This window comes from Humulus lupulus, chromosome 4 (genome assembly GCF_963169125.1).
Source record: "Humulus lupulus chromosome 4, drHumLupu1.1, whole genome shotgun sequence".
NCBI classification, from domain to species: domain Eukaryota; kingdom Viridiplantae; phylum Streptophyta; class Magnoliopsida; order Rosales; family Cannabaceae; genus Humulus; species Humulus lupulus.
Window position 1 is genome coordinate 178525146 of NC_084796.1, and position 18188 is coordinate 178543333.

The 18188-nt window shown below is 39.8% G+C and overlaps 1 protein-coding gene across 5 annotated transcripts; it reads right to left on the bottom strand.

Annotated features, from left to right (window-relative positions):
• Positions 1-4492: 4492 nt before the first annotated feature.
• LOC133830994 (uncharacterized) lies at positions 4493-11346 on the bottom strand. Of its 5 annotated transcripts, none has more exons than XM_062261150.1 (10): positions 10855-11346; positions 10189-10395; positions 9773-10007; positions 9150-9322; positions 8071-8213; positions 7154-7331; positions 6439-7018; positions 5918-6030; positions 5109-5277; positions 4493-4899 (listed from the first exon to the last, which is right to left on the bottom strand). In XM_062261150.1, exons 2-10 carry the CDS (start codon positions 10377-10379, stop codon positions 4672-4674), a joined length of 2010 nt encoding a protein of 669 aa, XP_062117134.1. In that variant the 5' UTR covers positions 10380-10395; positions 10855-11346; the 3' UTR covers positions 4493-4671. The 5 variants fall into 5 exon arrangements, with proteins under 5 accessions (XP_062117134.1, XP_062117133.1, XP_062117132.1 ...); XM_062261149.1 differs by having other exon boundaries at positions 5109-5352; positions 9150-9319; positions 10855-11345; XM_062261148.1 differs by having other exon boundaries at positions 5109-5352; positions 10952-11344.
• Positions 11347-18188: the final 6842 nt, after the last annotated feature.

Here is an 18188-nt window from a genome sequence, read left to right on the forward strand (position 1 = left end):
GAAGTAAAGATTTGTAACTCTACGTAATAACAGACGAGGATCTGTAAGGTGTTTAGAGAGAGAAGGGAGAGTTCTGGCTCTTAATTCAACATAAGATTCTGAAGTTGTACTAAGGGTTAGGCCAGCGGGGCCTACAAGCTGATCCCACCTAGTAGAGGTGATGATTTTGAGTATCTCTGGAATCAGGAATAAGACAATGAATTGGTCATCGTAATCTAGGCAGACCCTGAGGCTTCAGCAGGGTTGCGGTGTAAACAAGAAGCTATCGAGAGTTTGGCTATTAGACAAAATCTTGAGGGGCAAGATTGTTACTCTTGCGAGAGTGTTGTTGAAAAGTAAAGTAAAGGCGGTGGGCCTTGGAAATTATGGTCAGAGTTGCGGGTTTACTGACTGATGTGTTGGGATAAATTTCGAGGACGAAATTTTTATGAGGAGGGGATAGTTGTAACGACCCAAATTCGCTAATAAGGCTTAAGGGCCTTGATTAGCGTGCCAGGAGGGCATGATGGGATTTATGTGTGATTATTTTATGAATTAAATGCATGGTTATGATTTAAAGCATGTTATATGACTATTTGTTTATCTGAGATGCATGACTATGTATATTAGTATGCATGTAGGCCCGGATCGTGTTAGAGGGGCATAATTGTAATTTTGTCCATGTTGGGCATAACTGCATTGATGTGTGATGATTGTTGAGACCACGGTGGTATGTGGGTGTTTCAGTGATTTGTGACTCGAGGCGATCCCAGTGAGCAGGCTAGCGGAAAGTCATGACGGGAATTTATACCCGGCTCGGGGCGAGCCTGGGGGTATGAACAGGAATTCAGATAATAGATTGAGATTTATTTTGATGATGGGGAATATTTATTTGGTGGTTTATCAGGTGTTGGAAAGCAACGGGAAAATATTAGAGACACTTGAGGATTAGCGGGAATTGGGTAAATGACTAAAATGGCCCTACTTGGATAAAAGGGTTTAGAATTAATAGGGAGGGCATTTTGGTCAATTGGCTTTTAAAGATAGATTAAATGAGGCTTTATACACTTAGTGGATTTTGTAGAATAGAGGGAAGGCTGAAAAAGAAAGGAAAAAGGAAAGAAAGAAAAGAGAGAAAACTGATGGGTTTTCCAAGGGATCGGTTTGGGGTTCTAGCACCTCTTCTCTTCAAATTTCTTGGGGCAAAGCTTAGTGGAGAGCAAGGATAGGCTGAGCATCAAGGATCTTGGGTTAGACTTGAAGATTTGGCAAGAACACATCAACTTTTGGAGGTAAGTTTTTAGAGTTTTCAGTTTTAGGGCTTTACTGGTTTTGAGCTGTGCTTTTGAGCTAAATGGATGGGAATTTTGGGGAAAACAGGCCAAGGTTGTGAAGGAACAAGCTAAGGAGGTCTAGGGTTGAATCAAGGTTGAAATTTGCATCATTGGTAAGAATTCTAAGCCTTTAACTTTGTTGTTGATCGAATTTCTGGGTTTAGGGTTGTTCATGGTGAATTTTGAGATTTGGGTTGAATGTGATTGGGTTTTGAGTTCTTGGGATGCTTGGGATGAGTGTGAGGTGTGTTTAAGCTTGATTTTGAGTTTGGTAAAGATTTGGGGAAGTTTGTGTTGAGTTTGGTTGAAAGAAATCGCAGAAAACGATTTCTGGTGTTGCCTGCCTGCAACTAGCGCTACAGCGCTAGTCTTTGGGCGCTGTAGCGCTAGGCCTTCTTTCTGGGGTGGTGCTGTTTCTGCTTGTAGCGCTATAGCACTCTCTTTTGAGCGCTGTAGCGCTACCCTGCGCCCAGAATGGGGTTTTTGGGCTATTTGTGAGGGATTTTGACCTAGGGTTCGGGGTTCGACTCCGCCACCTTGTTTTGTGGATCTAGGACTTCCCGGGGGGCTCGGGATTGGTCCCGAGGCTAGGTTCTCGGACTTGGGGTTCGGTGTTGACTTTGACCTATGTTTGTGCCTAGGTGTGCGCTAAGGCTCGAGTGGGATCGTGCTCAAGGAGTCAGGTGATCTAAGCAATTGAAGGGAAAGGTAAGAAAACTATAACACCCGTAGGATAGGGCATGGGCCCATAGTGTGATTGCGGGGCACGGCCCTATATTGCATGTTGCATGATGAGATGATTGCCGGGCATGGCCCTATATTGCATTACATGTTAGGGTGCAGATTTAAATAAATTGGCATTTGTTTGAATGTTGCTTGATTTATGCTATATATGATTATAATGAAATGAACGGCAAGGGCCGAGTGCGGCGTAGGCCGGGTACGGCAGCGGAGCCGGAAGTAACACTTAGCACATGGGATGCTTATAGTCAGGGCAGGGCCCGGTGGATACATGTGATATCCTTACGGTGAGGACCGAGACCCCAGGCTTCGATAAGGCTTATGGGGCGGCATGGCCGTGTTTGCTTAGTCTAATGGTTGGCTTGTTTATCTGTGGATTATCTGATGTGATAAACTGTATAAATTGCATATGTTAAGTTCTGCATGAGTTTTCTTGCTGGGCTTCGGCTCACGGGTGCTCTGTGTTGCAGGTAAGGGCAATGACTGAGTCAACCAACCATGAGTACGGAGAGCGTGAAGCAACGCGTACATGTTTGGCCTGCCCGACTGCTTTGGTTGGGGGTTTATTCGAAAATGGCTGTAATAATCTATGATTTTGTAACTGATCAATTGTAAACTTATTTTAAGAAGTAATTAGTTTTCAAACCTTATTTTGGGATCCCAAATGTTTAATACTAGAAGTTTTATTGAAACAACGCGTTTTTCTAAGATTACAGCCTTGACTTTTAATTAGTCACACTTTTGTTTCAAAACCTCGGTTAGCGAGTTCATTGCACACTGTTTTGTCTTAAAAACTCACTTAGTAACGGCTCTAAGGAAGTAGGGCGTTACATGGGACTTGGTCGATTTACCTTCAAGGAAGCAGACTATAGGATGCAAATGAATGTTAATCGATTGAAGGCTCGTCTTGTTGCTAGGGGCTATGTTCAAACCTATGAAGTGGATTATTCTGACACTTTTTCTCTTGTTGTAAATTGATGTTTGTTCGGTTGTTTAATCCGATGGCATCTACTTATCATTGGCCTTTGCATCAACTTGATATAAAGAATGATTTTCTTCATGGTGATCTTCAATAGGAGGTGTATACTAAGAAACCTCCTAGTTTTGTTGCTCAGAGGGAGTCATGGCAAGTTTTTCATCTTCGAAAATCTTGAAATAGAGTTCTCGTGCTTTGTTTGGAAGATTTAGTCATGTTGTTGAAAAATTTCGTATAATGAAGAACAAGTCTGACCATTCTGTGTTCTACAAACAATCAGATGGTCATATCACTCTACTAGTTGTGTATGTGGATGACATTGTTATTAACGAAAGTGATACTACGGGAATCTCATCTCTTAAGTCTTTCCTTCACACTCGGTTTCATACAAAAAACTTGGGGGGCGCTAAAGTATTTCTTGGGTGTTGAAGTTACAAGGAGTAAAAAAAATATATTTCTATCTCAGAAAAAATGTCATTAACAAGACAGGAAAATTGGGGGCAAAGCTTTGTAATGCTCCAATGACTCTGAACGTGTATCTTACAGGAAATGGGGAATTCTTTGAAGATCCTGAGAGATATTGAAGAATGGTTGGGAAGTTGAATTACCTTACTGTGACTCGCCCAGGTATTGTATATTCAGTCAATGTTGTTAGTCAGATTATGTCAACCCCAACAGTTCATCATTGGGCAGCATTAGAGAAAACTTTGTGTTACTTGAAAGAAGCACTCGAACGTGGTATTGTCTATGCAAATCACGGGCGCACTCATATTGAATGCCTTTTAGATGCAGATTGGGCAGGTTCTAAAATAGATAGAAGATCTACTTGAGGTTATTGTATCTTTGTTGGAGAGAATTTAGTGTTATGGAAAAGTAAGAAGCAAAATGTTGTGTCACGATCCAATGCAGAGTCAGAATATAGGGCTATGGCACAATGTATGTGTGAGATAATGTGGATTTATCAACTCTTGGCTGAAATAAGACATAAAACTTCAGTCCTAGCAAAATTGTGGTGTGATAACTAAGTTGCTCTTCATATTGCATCCAACCCCATGTTTCATGAGCAAACTAAGCATATTGAAATTGATTATCATTTTGTTCAATCAAAAATTCAACAAGACTTGATTTCTACAGAATATGTGAAGATCGAAAAACAACTTGTGGACATATTCGCGAAAGCTTTAAATCAGATTTTAGTTGATTATCTATATAATAAATTGTACATGAATAATATATATGCTTCAACTTGAAGGAGAATGTTAGCTATATAATTAACATTAATTCCAATTTCCCAATCATATTTACAACCAGATACCATCAAATGCCACAAAATGTTGATAGAATATGTTTTTACGAAGAAAAAAAAACTTAAATATTTAAGTGCTTGAATTACAACAACTTACGTATTTTAGCCACCACTATCCCACTATTTTATTCAAGGATTGTTTTACCATTTTCGAAGTTGAGTAAGAAGATTAATAGAGTACGCGACCAAAGGCCAAACTCATTTTTCTTCTTTTCTTATTTGCATTGTTGACATATTCAGATTTGTCTTTGCATTGACATTTACACTCTCACAGATATGTGGTAAAAACTCTCTAAATAAACATTTATATATACAAATATCAAAAACTACAAAGATCATTTCCTCTTTCTATCTTCCTTTTCTCTTTCAAGAAGAACAGGGGCAGCCGGAATGCTGAACCACCATTCCCGCAGTCTTCTCATCCATCTCTCTGTGCTTGCTTTCCTTGGCGGTGAATACCTTGTAAATGCCTCCAAAAACAGGAATAAAACAACGTACTTGCTTGGCAGCAAGGCAAAAACCAAAGCCACTAACAGAAGCGCTATCGCAAATTTCTCACTGGCCTGATCATTACAAAGAACAACTCCAATAAATCAGGAGGCAGAAATGAAACCAATATCAAAATGTAAAACATCTTCATGATAATATCAATGGCATTTGGGGTGATTTGTCTTTCTGCCTTATTTCAATATGTTTCATTCCTGGGTCCAAAAGTGCTTAATGGTAGACCAAATGAGAAGTACAATGACAAAGAAAGGGAAGGAAGGAAAACCTGAGGAAAAATCACCAGCAATAATGCCCGTAGCTTCAGAAGGACAATGTTTCCACCCTGGATGAACTCTTCAGCTTGTGAAATTGCATTTTGGACAGCTAAAAGCTGCTCCATTGTGTTCATCGGTGGGGGAGCTAACACTTTTACCTCATCAACAGGGTTCCATTGGCTACAAAATCTCGTCAGTACCATAAAGATCGCGGTAAAGATGAGCATCAGTGCAAAGGTGTAACCTAACCACTGCCTGAAATGAACAATCTAAATATATCTGGCGTGTAATAACAAAAGATATAAACAACAGATATCCACAAAAAGTAATTCAATTTCAGAGGCCAGTCTAGTTACCACTCAGGCTAAGCATACGACCCCTCTAAAAATATATTTTTCATGTCCATGTACTCGTCAATCTATGTTCTGACATAGTAGTAATAGTACAAAGCTGGAAATACAAATAGGTGGATTGCCTTATTACCACAGGTAATCCAAAATTTTCCACTCTTCCCTTGCCACAGATTTTATTTCATTTTTGTCCTGGAACCAAGCGAGTAAAACTACTACGCCCCTCTACTGCCTTGCTATTACCCCAGATACCTCTGTCATCAATTTGGCATTTCGTCTATTTCTTAATAATTAAAATCACCATAGTCTATTTTAGCTCTCCAAACTAGCTTTAAGAAAAATAACAAATATTTTGTTCTAGTACGCATTAGTCATCACAATTCACGCCTAACATTGTCATGATTCAATTCAGCCTCATTTCTTTAGTTATATCACAACAAATGAATGAGAGTTTCAAGTACGGATTGTACCTGAAAATAATATAAGTAAAAAGAGAACAAAAACCCAAGGACATGAGGGGATCCTCCCAATACACCAAGGAATGAAGGCACTTTCCCAATTCCATCATTGGAAAGAGTAATTCCTGTAAGCATTTAGAAATTTTAGAAGTAGAGACAGAAACAAGACTCCTAATAGTTTAGAAGACAGAAATGAGTTACACTCTTGTAATGAAAATATATAAGAAACAGTATCAAACTATTTGATAGTTTATGCATTTATTCATGCAAGTTACTATCAAAATAAAAAAGAATAAAATGAAACGTTATTAATTATTTTTATTTTCGAAGAGAGATTAATAGTGGTCAGACTGCCCACCTACATGGGACCAACCAAGTTCCTGTTGTAGGTGCATTGTTTGAATAACCCAAAGCCTTACAAGGTGAAGGAAGTGGTAGGAAAGAAACATAGAAAGGGAAACTAGTTGGAAGCTAAGGTGACGGAAAAGAAATGAGAAACACAGCACGTAAAGCCTTTACTGATCTAAATTTACCTTCATCACTGCCAAATTCGTATCAATTCCCTCAACTTTAACTCCATCAATTGTTTGTTGTGCTACCACCACCTTTTCGTAATCGTTTTTAGATTCCTTAACTGCTCTTTCCAATGATGTCATCTCTCCCACAGTTATCTCGCCCACAACAAGACCATCTTCATTGGGATTGTTAGAGCTTGTGTTGAACACAAAGCCCAAGTTAGAAACCATGTCTAACGCTGAGATTGAATACATACCACTTCCAGACTTAGACTTATTCATACGATCTATTTCTTTTAAACTTGACATATTTGCCAGGGTCTCTAGTATCAAGTCTCCCCCTGGAAGTTGGTCGCAAAGATTAAACATAAGAAGAGACTCATAAAGTAGAGGGATTGCAGAACTAATATCTTGAATGGCTTGTAATCGCAGAATACCAAGCACAGCTTTCGAAACTGCTTCATCCCGTTTAACTCCCTTGATCTGGAACTTATTTATAAATCTGTGGACATATAAAATCTCTCTGATAATTGCTAACCAATAATCCCTACGCGTATGGCCTTTTAGCTCAGGAAACTCTATTACAACAGGTTCTGATCTACATAAGAAATAGTAACAGAAGTTAATCTCCCAAGAAATGAGAGGACTAATGACAGATGAAAAGAGAAGGAAAACTTCAGAATGCTACTAAACAAGATATTACATCAAGTGAAAAGGCAAGCAGATAACTTACAATGAAATAGATTTATAGAATACAGCCTTGTCGAAAAGTCGAGTACCCCATGGGCCAGTCAACTCAGGTTTAACAATCTGTTTTAAATCATCTGATAAATCATATCGCTTTGCTTTGTCATATGATACAACCCGGAGAGCTTCAAAGTAGAGTGCATGATCTGTCAAAGTTAACCGTCCTGATTGCAAGCAAGAATACATAAGCGAAAGAATTGTCAACTACTGAAATATAACCATATTATGACACTATTAACACCTAAACTTCAATAAACAAGTGATGCTGGACGAAAATGACGAAGGATCTGGATGTTTAGAATTTTCTTGGTTGAAGCTTTTACCACTGAAATTATTTGTTTTTCCTAATCAGAAACGATATAAATTCTTCATGAAAGCACAAGCACATACAGATGTATGAAAAATAAGGGTCCTTTAAAAAAGCCAGTAAATCAACAGAACACCCAAACAAATAAAAAGAGAGAGAGAGAGAGAGAGAGCCTTCCAGCTAAGATTAATGAGGAAAAAAATAATAGATATTAGACATACGTCACAATTGATTAATATATCCCATTTCAGTTTCTTGTATAGATCACAATGTATTCAAGATCTTTTTTTCGTACTTTTTTGAAGTTCTCCTTTAAGTTTACACTGCTTTACAAATATAAATAAGCTTCCAAAATAGGTGGAACGAAAATCTCCCAACACATCTTGACTTAATAGTAAGTTAATGGATCAAGAAGAACATTACCAAGGCAAAAATTGAAGAAATGGGGTGTAATAACTTAAATATATATCTTAATGTAATATTCACACTCAATTCAAATAAGGTTGACTTGAATAAATTAGAAAACCACATACACAAAGTTTAGGAATTAAAATTTTTCAAAAATTTACAGCAATCAATAACCCCCATTTACCTACCAGGCCATGTTGAAATTCCTACATGCTCTAGAACAGGTTGAGTAGTAACTGTTCCATCCATTTCCAGAATTTTCTCTCCATTTGACAATCGAATTGCAGAAAGAAGGGATGATTCTGACTGTGTCCTCATTTTTCTTATTGCTCTGTAAGATAAATAGTTCAAATTGACTAGATCCAAGTCCATATTTCCAAGCACAATACATACATCTTCTACCACCTCAAAATAATGTGAGCTATGCCATTTTACATTATAGAGAACTAAAACTCTACAACCACAAAAGTTGCCACATTCTTAATCTCAAAATTCGTTTCCAAAGGGCAACAAGTTGTCATGCCTACTTAAGCAGATAAAAAGGAGAGAAATATGAAAATTATTTCTCCTATCATTTATTCAAACCTACGTAGGATTTGTTTGTTATTAATAAAAAAAAATTATAAACAAAATCCGTCCATAGGAAATGAAAACAATAAGGGAAAAAGAAAAACCACCATGAAAACCTAACATCCTTATTCAATCCAACAGTATCTAACCAAACTCATGGAGGTTCATAAATGTTGTGTCCTCCTTTCTTATGCATGTGTGTTTGTTTCTTCTTATTCTACTAATTTCTTATTTTATATATTTTTGCTGTGTGTGTTCAAGAAAGACAAAGAGGACCTCCTGAAACAGAGCTCTAGGTATAAATGAGTAATATATGTACATGAGACTATTTTTCCATGTGATTCTTTGATCCTCTATTACATTATTAAAAAATATTGACTCATTTCTCTACTACTTTCTCCCACCAAGTAAGACGAATTATGTACATAAATTTTAGTACCTTCTAGACTTATATTCCAAAGCTGTCGTAATCATGAATTTCTTCTTCTTTTTTTATCATCAATGAATTTGTAATGGAAAAAATACAAGCTGGCCATTCCAAATCAGCTGATAATTCAATTACTTTTGTTCAGATTGACTTATTTTAGCTTTTTTACAGCAAACCACATAATGAAAAGAGTGACAGAACAGGCATGATATGATGCAGTAACAATCTTGGACATTTCAGAATGTCAAGTGCATATCATAACTGTATTACCTTTCTAATCCACTTAGGTATTTGTCATAGATGGAAAACTGAAGTCGCCCACCAGTTGATGTTGTAAGCACCTCGAAAAGATTTTCACTGATGATTACATTTGCAATAATAGGAACTGCCGGAGCTATTCGAGAGAAAGCTTCTATCCCAATTGAAATGTCCTCATCTAACTTCTGCAACAAAGACGGCCACATGACTAACTACAAATTACATGGCAAACCATAAATCCTAAACCCTAGACTATTTGACAATGTGGAATATAGGGCCTCCTTAGGTGATTCTACAGTCTAGAATAGGTTGTGAAAAGAAGACTATTTTTATAGTTAGATTTTAGATTATGGCGATGTTAATGACAATAAAAGATTTTCTAACCTATTGATTATTACAGCAACAATATGCATATCAGTCATATGACAATTGAGAGATGCGTGTTTTGCATTTAGGATGAAAATTAATTTATAGTCTTTGGTATTTATAATTACTCTTGAGAATGTTTTGTAAAATTATTGAACTCTATGTCTATACAGCTTGGATTAGGAAGTAACCTTCAATGGTTAACACTAAGATTCCTCTTCGAATGTATCTATAAATTCAAGACTACAAAGCCCAGGCCAAAAACTTACATTAACTGAAGGTTGGCTGTCAGCATCTGGAGCCTCCCAAGCTACCATCATGTCATATGTTAAACGTCGGAACTTCTTATCAGCCAAATGACCAGTAACTTGTGTTGACAGAGCAAGTGCCCTGAAACAACTATATTCCAAAAAGTTCCTAGCGTATCGTGATGGATGCTTTACAGAATGAGATGCCTCTGCATTGAAGCTCTCTTGAAGCTCGGTTGTAGGAACAGAAAGGATTCTGCATCAGAATTATTTCTAAAAACAGTTATCATAATTTGAAGAAAGACAGACTGCCATAATAGTAGCAAGTGGCGAAAATGGAATATGTATTTCTAACAAACTTTGAAACCCGCTCATCTAGATGCTGACAAGGAAAATGCACCAAATAAAATTTAGAAGGCATAAACTAGTAAGCCTACTTTGAGCATCTTCGAACAACTATGTTTGCTAGTGGAGAGAGCTCCGATATCCAATTCTTTCGGGCAGAAGGAGACCTTCCCATCTCCTCGAACTCCTCATCAAAAGAACTTCTGCTGCCAAGTAACCATTTAAATGATCCTTCTCTTACCAGATTCTCTAGCATATTTCTGGTTTTGCTTGACAAGGCCATCTCACGTGCAGTCCAACTACAGAAAAAATTATAACCAAATAAACTTGTTACAACCCTACAATTCAACTAAAACTTAAACTTCATAGAAACCACCATCAACATCAACCCACGGGAACAAAACCCACAGATTAATCACTAATTTTCTTTTAGATCATTCACAAAAATCAAGCTTGATCATTAAGTTCCCCCACCATAATATTTCAACGCCAGTATCCCCCTCCTATAGTTAAACTACCAAACTTTCTCACCCCTTTAATACTAAAATTAATTACGGATTACCTAATAGAACACCATTCAACTACCATCAACCAAATCTGACAGATCATTCAACAAAATTGCTTTGAATTAAAAACTCAAAATACCAAAACTTTTCCAGAAACAAAAATTGCGATCGTCTCAGCGCAAAGCCCCGGAAGAAAATTATGTAACTGCTCAATACTGACAGCTAAATCAACCTACAATACAGTAAACTTACCCGAAAATTGTCAACTCAGACCAACTCCATCCCCATTAATCTCAAGCTCTTAAACCTCAAAATTCTCCGAATAACTGCAACATTTAACAAAACCTACCTCGGATTATATGCTTCGGAGAAATATCTACGAACCCATTTGCCGGATTATCGAAATTCGTATGATTCGTATAGTTCCAATCGAAACTAGAAGTCGGTTGGCGCAGACGTTTATTATGGGGTTTTTTTATTATAAGATATAATAGAATAGAGAGACAGGCAAGCATAGCCAGTATTGGATAGGCTGATCAGAATCAAAGTAAAAAAAATCTTTTGGGGAGAAAAGAAACCGTATGTTGTTTCGGATAATCCATTTTTTTTATAACCAAAATAAAAATAAACTGTTTTTAGTAAAATAATAATAATAATAATAATTTGTGCAAGACATTTTGTTGACCGATTACAGAAAACATCAAAATCCTAACTTTACGAAATAGATTTTCTTTAGCTAAATCAGATTATGATTAGATAAGATTTACTGATATGCTCTCAACTATCCTGAATTAGAAGTAGACTTTTTAAATATTGGTTTGACAAAAGGATTTTGTTTAAAAATAATTCAAAAGAAATGAAATTATGTTTCCTAAAAAGTCTATGTGTAGATAAATAATTTTTTGTTTTAACTAATTATTTTTGTTAACTTTAACTAAATAATCTAAATATTTAATGGAATATACATTTAAAATAAATTAAAAAATAGATATTTATTAATTATATTAATATAAATTCAAATATTATAAAATAGCATTATTATAATAATATATAATACTGTTGATGCGATTTTTCGCCATCAGCGAATTATGAAAATAGCTGGAATGAATTAGTGCTTAATAATAAACCGCAATAAGAAAAATAATATTCAAGAGCATCAAAAAAGAACTCTCAAGAACATTCGTCTTTTTTACGTGGTTCAGTGGTTAAAATCCACCTAGTCCATGAGTCAATATTATTAATGTTTCTCTCTCTAAATTTTGACAGAGTTTTTGTATTACACAAACTACTACCCTCTCTTCCATATCCAAGATCTTAGTATTTATAGAGAAAATCACTGGATAGGCCTAGGGGTCATCACGTGACTTAACCCTCAGTGTTATCTGTATCACACTAATTATAAATATTACAATTATCTTTAGGTGTGGTCTGAACATTAGGTAAAACTGATCATGGATCCTTAGAGATAATCGGACATGTCATGCCTGACTATGCACGATCATCTTACGTGTTCAGGTTTTTAGGGATCCGCGGACATGCCGTGTCTGACCATGCACATCTATATAACGTATTCGGGTTTCTAAAGATCCAAGGATACGTCAAGTCTCTAGCATACCCCGAGCTGAATATATCGTGAGCTCGTGTCACGGGTGCTATGCCTTATAAACATTACAAGCTCGTGCTTATCGCTTTGCATTCCCCAACTCGTGTTATTGTCCTGGGGAGTCGTGCTATCTTCGCGGAGAAAATACGGACTTATGGATCATCTGTTACAGTTCTATATTCGCCAGCTATACACGAGCTAAATAAAATACTCATGTTGAATTTTAGGACGTACATTTGCCCCCCAAGTCCCTGCTCGTGTTCTATGACGTCACCTTCTGACTTACACGATGGGAACTTTTAAACTTCCGTCGCGATTATCCAGGCTTGCCCGCTACTCAAGTACTGGACATGTGGAACACGACGATTGGCATCTGTTCGGGTTTCGAGGACTGCATTATAATGGTCTGGCCAACTTTTTGCCACCGTTTCGCCCTTCGAAACATAGCCCTTGGATCTGGTTCTAACCAAATCGGGCGGCTCACGCTGATCTATGCCATTTACGTATAAAAGGGATAAGCAATTCTTACAAATCACCATCTTTCATTTGAAAATTTTATCCATCTTCTACCTTCTGCGTTTTCAAACCTCCTCTCCTCTCAGAGAAAAGAAAGAACCCCAAAACCATTTGTTCCAAAGTCTTTCGAAGACCCAGTTGTTCAGTTGCTCAGGAGTGAGTCCTTCAGACCTTACGAGAGACACCTCTTCTATCAACAACCATATTGTAAGTCCTATCCTTTCACATGGGCTCTATTATTATTTATTTATATATATTTTTTATTTCTTTATGCATTTTATTTACCATGCTTCGTCGTAGTTGATATTAGGGTGTCTTCTTAATTTTTTGGCACATAGGTTTCAACTTTAGGTTTATACAGAAGGTTTGGAACCTTTCCCGAAATTATGACACTTACAATATAGGATGTTTTCTGGGTAGATTTGGGTAACCTTAAAAAATACCCATTTGGTGCATAGAAGATGAAAGGTTAGGGTTCAAACATTAGATTGTTTAGGGAACACACTTTCTTGGGTGGTCTCTTTCCAAACCGTCCCCCAAGGATAGTAGTGGCTGGATTTTCTAACACACGAGTCCCTGAATGCCAAGGGGTCTGTTGGGAGACCTAGGCGTGAAGCATAGGTAGCACGTGGCACCACGCAACGGGCTGAGATTAGCTCAGCTCAGGCTTCAAAAGCATTACTTCCTTTCGTGCTTCCTTGCCTTTGCCTTTATAAAAATGTTAGGTTGCCTACTAGGTGACTCGTCGTTCTTGTTCGCTAGGCGATCTAGTGGCGCCCAAGAAGAGTGTACCCAAGAAGAGTGTAGTCGGCTCCTCGTCTCGACAAATCAATAAGGGAAAGGAGATTGCCTCCGAATCTCCTATTCCTCTATTCGGCCCTATGGTGGAGAAGGAGGTCGTGGTTGGTCCTAATGCCTTCTTCAAGGCAGAGACAATCGTCTCCAAGATCACGACCCAAGGAAGGGTCAACAAGATAATGATGTCCCATAGCATTGAGATCGGGACCGATGCCCTCATAGCCCGACCTCCATATGAAGGGGAAAGGATCTGCGCGCCTCTCCAGGATGACTTCGCCGCCTGGAGCGACGAGCATTTGAAGGTGGGGGCCTTCCTTCCTCTGGACTAGTACTTCGCCAACTTCCTCAACTACGTGAAGTTGGTGTCGTTTCAGCTTCCCCCGAACTCATACCGACTATTGGCGGGGTTGAAGTATCTCTTCCTGAAGCATGAATGGGAGGTCCCCACTCCAGCGGACATCCTTTACTTTTTCTGCCTCAAGGCCAGCTCGGAACAACGAGGGCGAGGTGACGGGTTCTATTACTTGACCCGATTCCCGAACTCGCCCTCAGTCATCAAGCTTCCCAGCCACCCAACAACTATAAAGATCAATTCTTTATGTTGAATGGGTTTCGCAACTGCGAACACCGATACTTCAATCGTCCTCGTAAGTCTTCTTTCCTTTCCTTTCTTAGCTCGTGAAATCATTCTCTTTGTACCCGAATCAACTTCTCGTGTATGTACTAATTGAGTAGTATTTTTGTGCAACCATATTCACGAGGACGGACAAGTCTGTGACCCTTGGGGGTCAATATGATATGCTGTCTAGGCTTCCGCCTATCGAGAAGGACTACCGCCAGCTCGTGTCAGACGACACGATGCTGGCGTGTAAGTTAATTGCTGAAGGCTAGACTCTGGCTTTGAGAAGAACACGGGCTAACCTCCCGGTGGTCCGCGAACTCCAGCCTACCCATGAAGGGGATGCCGAGGTCTCTGAAGGCGAGGAGCGAGAAGAAGATGAAGTGCCCCTCGTGCGGAAGAGGCGGGCTCCCGAGGCTTCTCGGAACCCTAAGTTAGAGCGAGCTTCTTTGAGGGCAGCAACCAGCCCCTTCGACCAAGGTAACCCATACCCCTATAGGGATTTAGATAGGGTTGTTGTTGACCTTAGGTTAGTTAGGTTTAATCCAAACCAGCTCGTCCATCGCCACCCTAGTGACCCAGACCGTAATATAACCCTGCTCCAATGCGTGGACCACTTAGTGTTACACCATGACATGGGCTACCCTAAGGGCACCATTGTCGTAGGCAATACCCTATCCTTTAGGTCAACATTTTTTAAAGAGTATGGGACCAATCTCAGGTTGTGGCCCTCTCTGCTCCAGGGTATCCTTGCCCCTGGACTCAGGCAGTACGTAGAGGAGTCCAGCCCCAAGATAGAACCTAAGCCTGAACCTCCCCTAATCCAAGAAATTGTAGACTTAGACTCCCCCTCTCCTCCAGCAGTTCCAAGGCCAGAGATCGTGACAATGGACTCCTCCCCTAGCCCGGAGGGTAAGATCCTTTATTATACTGTATATGTATACACAATTTATGTAAACTGATGACTTCACATGTATACTAACTTCCTTTTCCTTCTCTCCAAGTGAAGAAATGGCACAACCAGGAGCTCCCGACATCCGCACGATTTTTCGGGAGGGAAAAACCAGCTTGGGGCCTGCCATAAAGAAGCTCTGATTCACAGCAAAGAGGACGCCTCCTGCGACAGGCACTACCTCCAAATCCCCGGCTAAGGGGAAAGGCACGAGCTCGACCACTGTGACTGCTACCGTGATGGAGAAAAGGGGTGCTCCTCCGCCTCCTCCTCGATTTCCATCAGCCCCTGCTCGGGACCAGACAATACAAGGCAACCCCCCAGCTCCGATTGTTCCTACCACCACCGTGTGTATCCCCGTCAACCCTCAGGACTAGGAGAAGAACCCCGATACTTTTCGGGGGACTCTCTATGAGACGGCGAACCATGTGGTGGAGCACATATACAAGGTCAACTCGAAGGACCTGAGGGTAATTGAAGAGAGGAGTCTGGAGAACATCCTGAAGTCCGCCTTGGGGATGACCCTCACAGTAAGATAGTTGTCCTTAGTTAAACATGCATATATTATTTTTTCCTTTTATTTTACCCTAGTATGCACCTAACTTGTTTCCTCATTTTTATTTTTGCAATCGGTCCTAGCTCAGCACCGCAGCATAGCCCAGGCCAGGGCTAGGAATGAAGGGCTTCAAGCTGAGCTCCAGGTTGCCCAGTGCGCCCTAACTACTGCTCAGGAAAATGAGTGGGCTGCCAAAGCTGCCCTTGCAGCTGCTGAAAAAGGCGAGCTCGATGCCAAGGCTGCCCTTGCATCGTCCCAAGAAAGCGAGCAGGCTACAAAGATTTCCTTGGCCGCTCTTCAAGTTGAGGTCGCGGAGGCCAAAGCCAAATAGCTGAAGGTCGAGTTTGTTGTTAAAGAGGAGAAAGCAGTCTCGCTGACCTCCATTGAGAGCATGTTGTACCATTGCTGGGCCTTCAACCAGGATGGTAACTTCTCCTTCCTGGCTTCTGAAGTGTGGGATCCCTACCTCGAGAAGTTCAAAGCTCAGATCCTACAAGAGCAGTTTGAGACCGGGGATCCTTCCACTACGGGCGAGCAAGAGACCGAAGAGGTTAAATCCTCAGAGCGCTCTAGAGGGGCTTGATGGAGTTTTCCCTTTGTTTTTGTTTTTTTTTTGTAAACATTTGCCATTTGGCTTATTTGAGGTTATTTTCCTTGAGAAAATTTGTTTTTAATTCACATATCTAACTTTTTATCTATATGTCTTTTCCTTGATTGTTTCTCATGTTTATGCTTTTCTAGACTTGCACACTTAAAATCTTAGGAATCAACTTTTAGATCGGGATAGACATTTTGAACTTGGTTATATCCAAAGTTAATGTGTTGATTTGTTTCATACCTATCAAGCTTCAGGCCTTGGACCCGGTTATATCCGGGATTTTAAATATTTCAAACTCAGTCCATGTCAGGTTTACTGTTATCTCGAGCTTCTAGGGAAGCCATCGAATTTACAATTTTGCTAACTTCTAAGTTTTGGACCTGGTTGACTCCAGGATAGTTTTGTATGATTTAAAACTTAGTTTGTGCTAGGTTTATTGACACCTCGTGTTTTTCTAAAAAAAACATCGGTTAATCAATTTTACTAACTTCTAAGTTTAGGACCTGGTTGTATCCAGGATAGTTTTGTACCTGGTTATGTCCATGATTTTAAGTGTTTCAAATGTTCTTATCCATCTCAGGTTATATGCCCCCCAAGTAACCAGAAAGTGAACTTTCTCGGTTGCTTGGACAAATGTTTTCACACGAACTAATACATAAATAAACTATATGAAAGACAAGAAATACACAGCGATCCCTTCATTTCTTAATCAAATGGCTTTTATAACTAAGCCTTACATAGATGGATGGTATCATCATTGATAATACTTCTTCAGGTGTGTGGCATTCCAGGTCCGTGGGACTGTTTCTCCACTCAGTCGAGCTAATTTGAAAGTTCCTTCATGCACGACCTCCACTATTTGATAGGGCCCTTCCTATTTCGGACCTAAAGCATCATCTTTGGGGTCCTTGTTTGCCAAAAAGACCCTTCAGAGGACTAGGTCGCCCAAACCAAAATTACGCCTTTTAACCTTGGAATAAAAATAACGAGTGATTTTTTGTTGGTAATGTGCAAGCTGTAGTTGTGAATCCTCTCATTTCTCATCAATTAGGTCGAGAGAGCCTTGAGCAACTCATCATTTCGCTCCTGGCTGAATGTCTAGAGCCTGTGCGTGGTTACTTTTGTGTCGACAGGAAGGACGACCTCGCTTCCAAAAGTCAGGGAGAAAGGGGTATGTCCTGTGGAAGTTCAGTGGGAGGTCCGGTACGCCCAAAGTACCTGCGGCTCAGGCCAGACTCCCTTGGCTTTGTCTAATCTCTTCTTAAGATTCGCCTTGAGGGTCTTATTCACGGCCTCGACCTGCCCATGGGCCTGCGGGTATGCAACCGAGGAGAAACTTTTAACTATGTCGTGCTTTTCACAGAACTCAGTGAAGAGATCATTGTCGAACTGAGTTCCATTATCTGACACGATCTTCTTCGGAAGCCTAAACCGGCACACAATGATCTTAACCACAAAGCCGAGGACTCTTTTTGAGGTGATGGTTGCCAACGGCTCGGCCTCTAACCACTTCGTGAAGTAATCAATGGCCACCACCGCATAACGAACTCCTCCCTTTCCCGTCGATAAAGCTCTTATTAAATAAATTCCCCATACTGCAAATGGCCACGGGGATGAGATCATTGTTAGCTCGACCGGCGAAGCTCGTGCAACTGTGGCAAACCATTGGCATTTATCGCATTTTCAAACATGGGAGATGGAATCTTTTGTCAAAGTGGGCCAAAAATAATCCTGCCTTAATATTTTTAAGGCCAGGTTTTGCCCCCCAGCATGATCCCCACAAAAGCCTTCATGCACTTCCTAAAGGATAGTTTTAGCCTCCTCTGGCAGAACATACCGTAGTAGAGGCAAGGAATGACCTCGTTGGTATAATGTCTCATCCACTACCACATATCTTGGAGCTTGATAGAGTATCGTTCTCACATTTTTTCTTTCTTCGGGCAG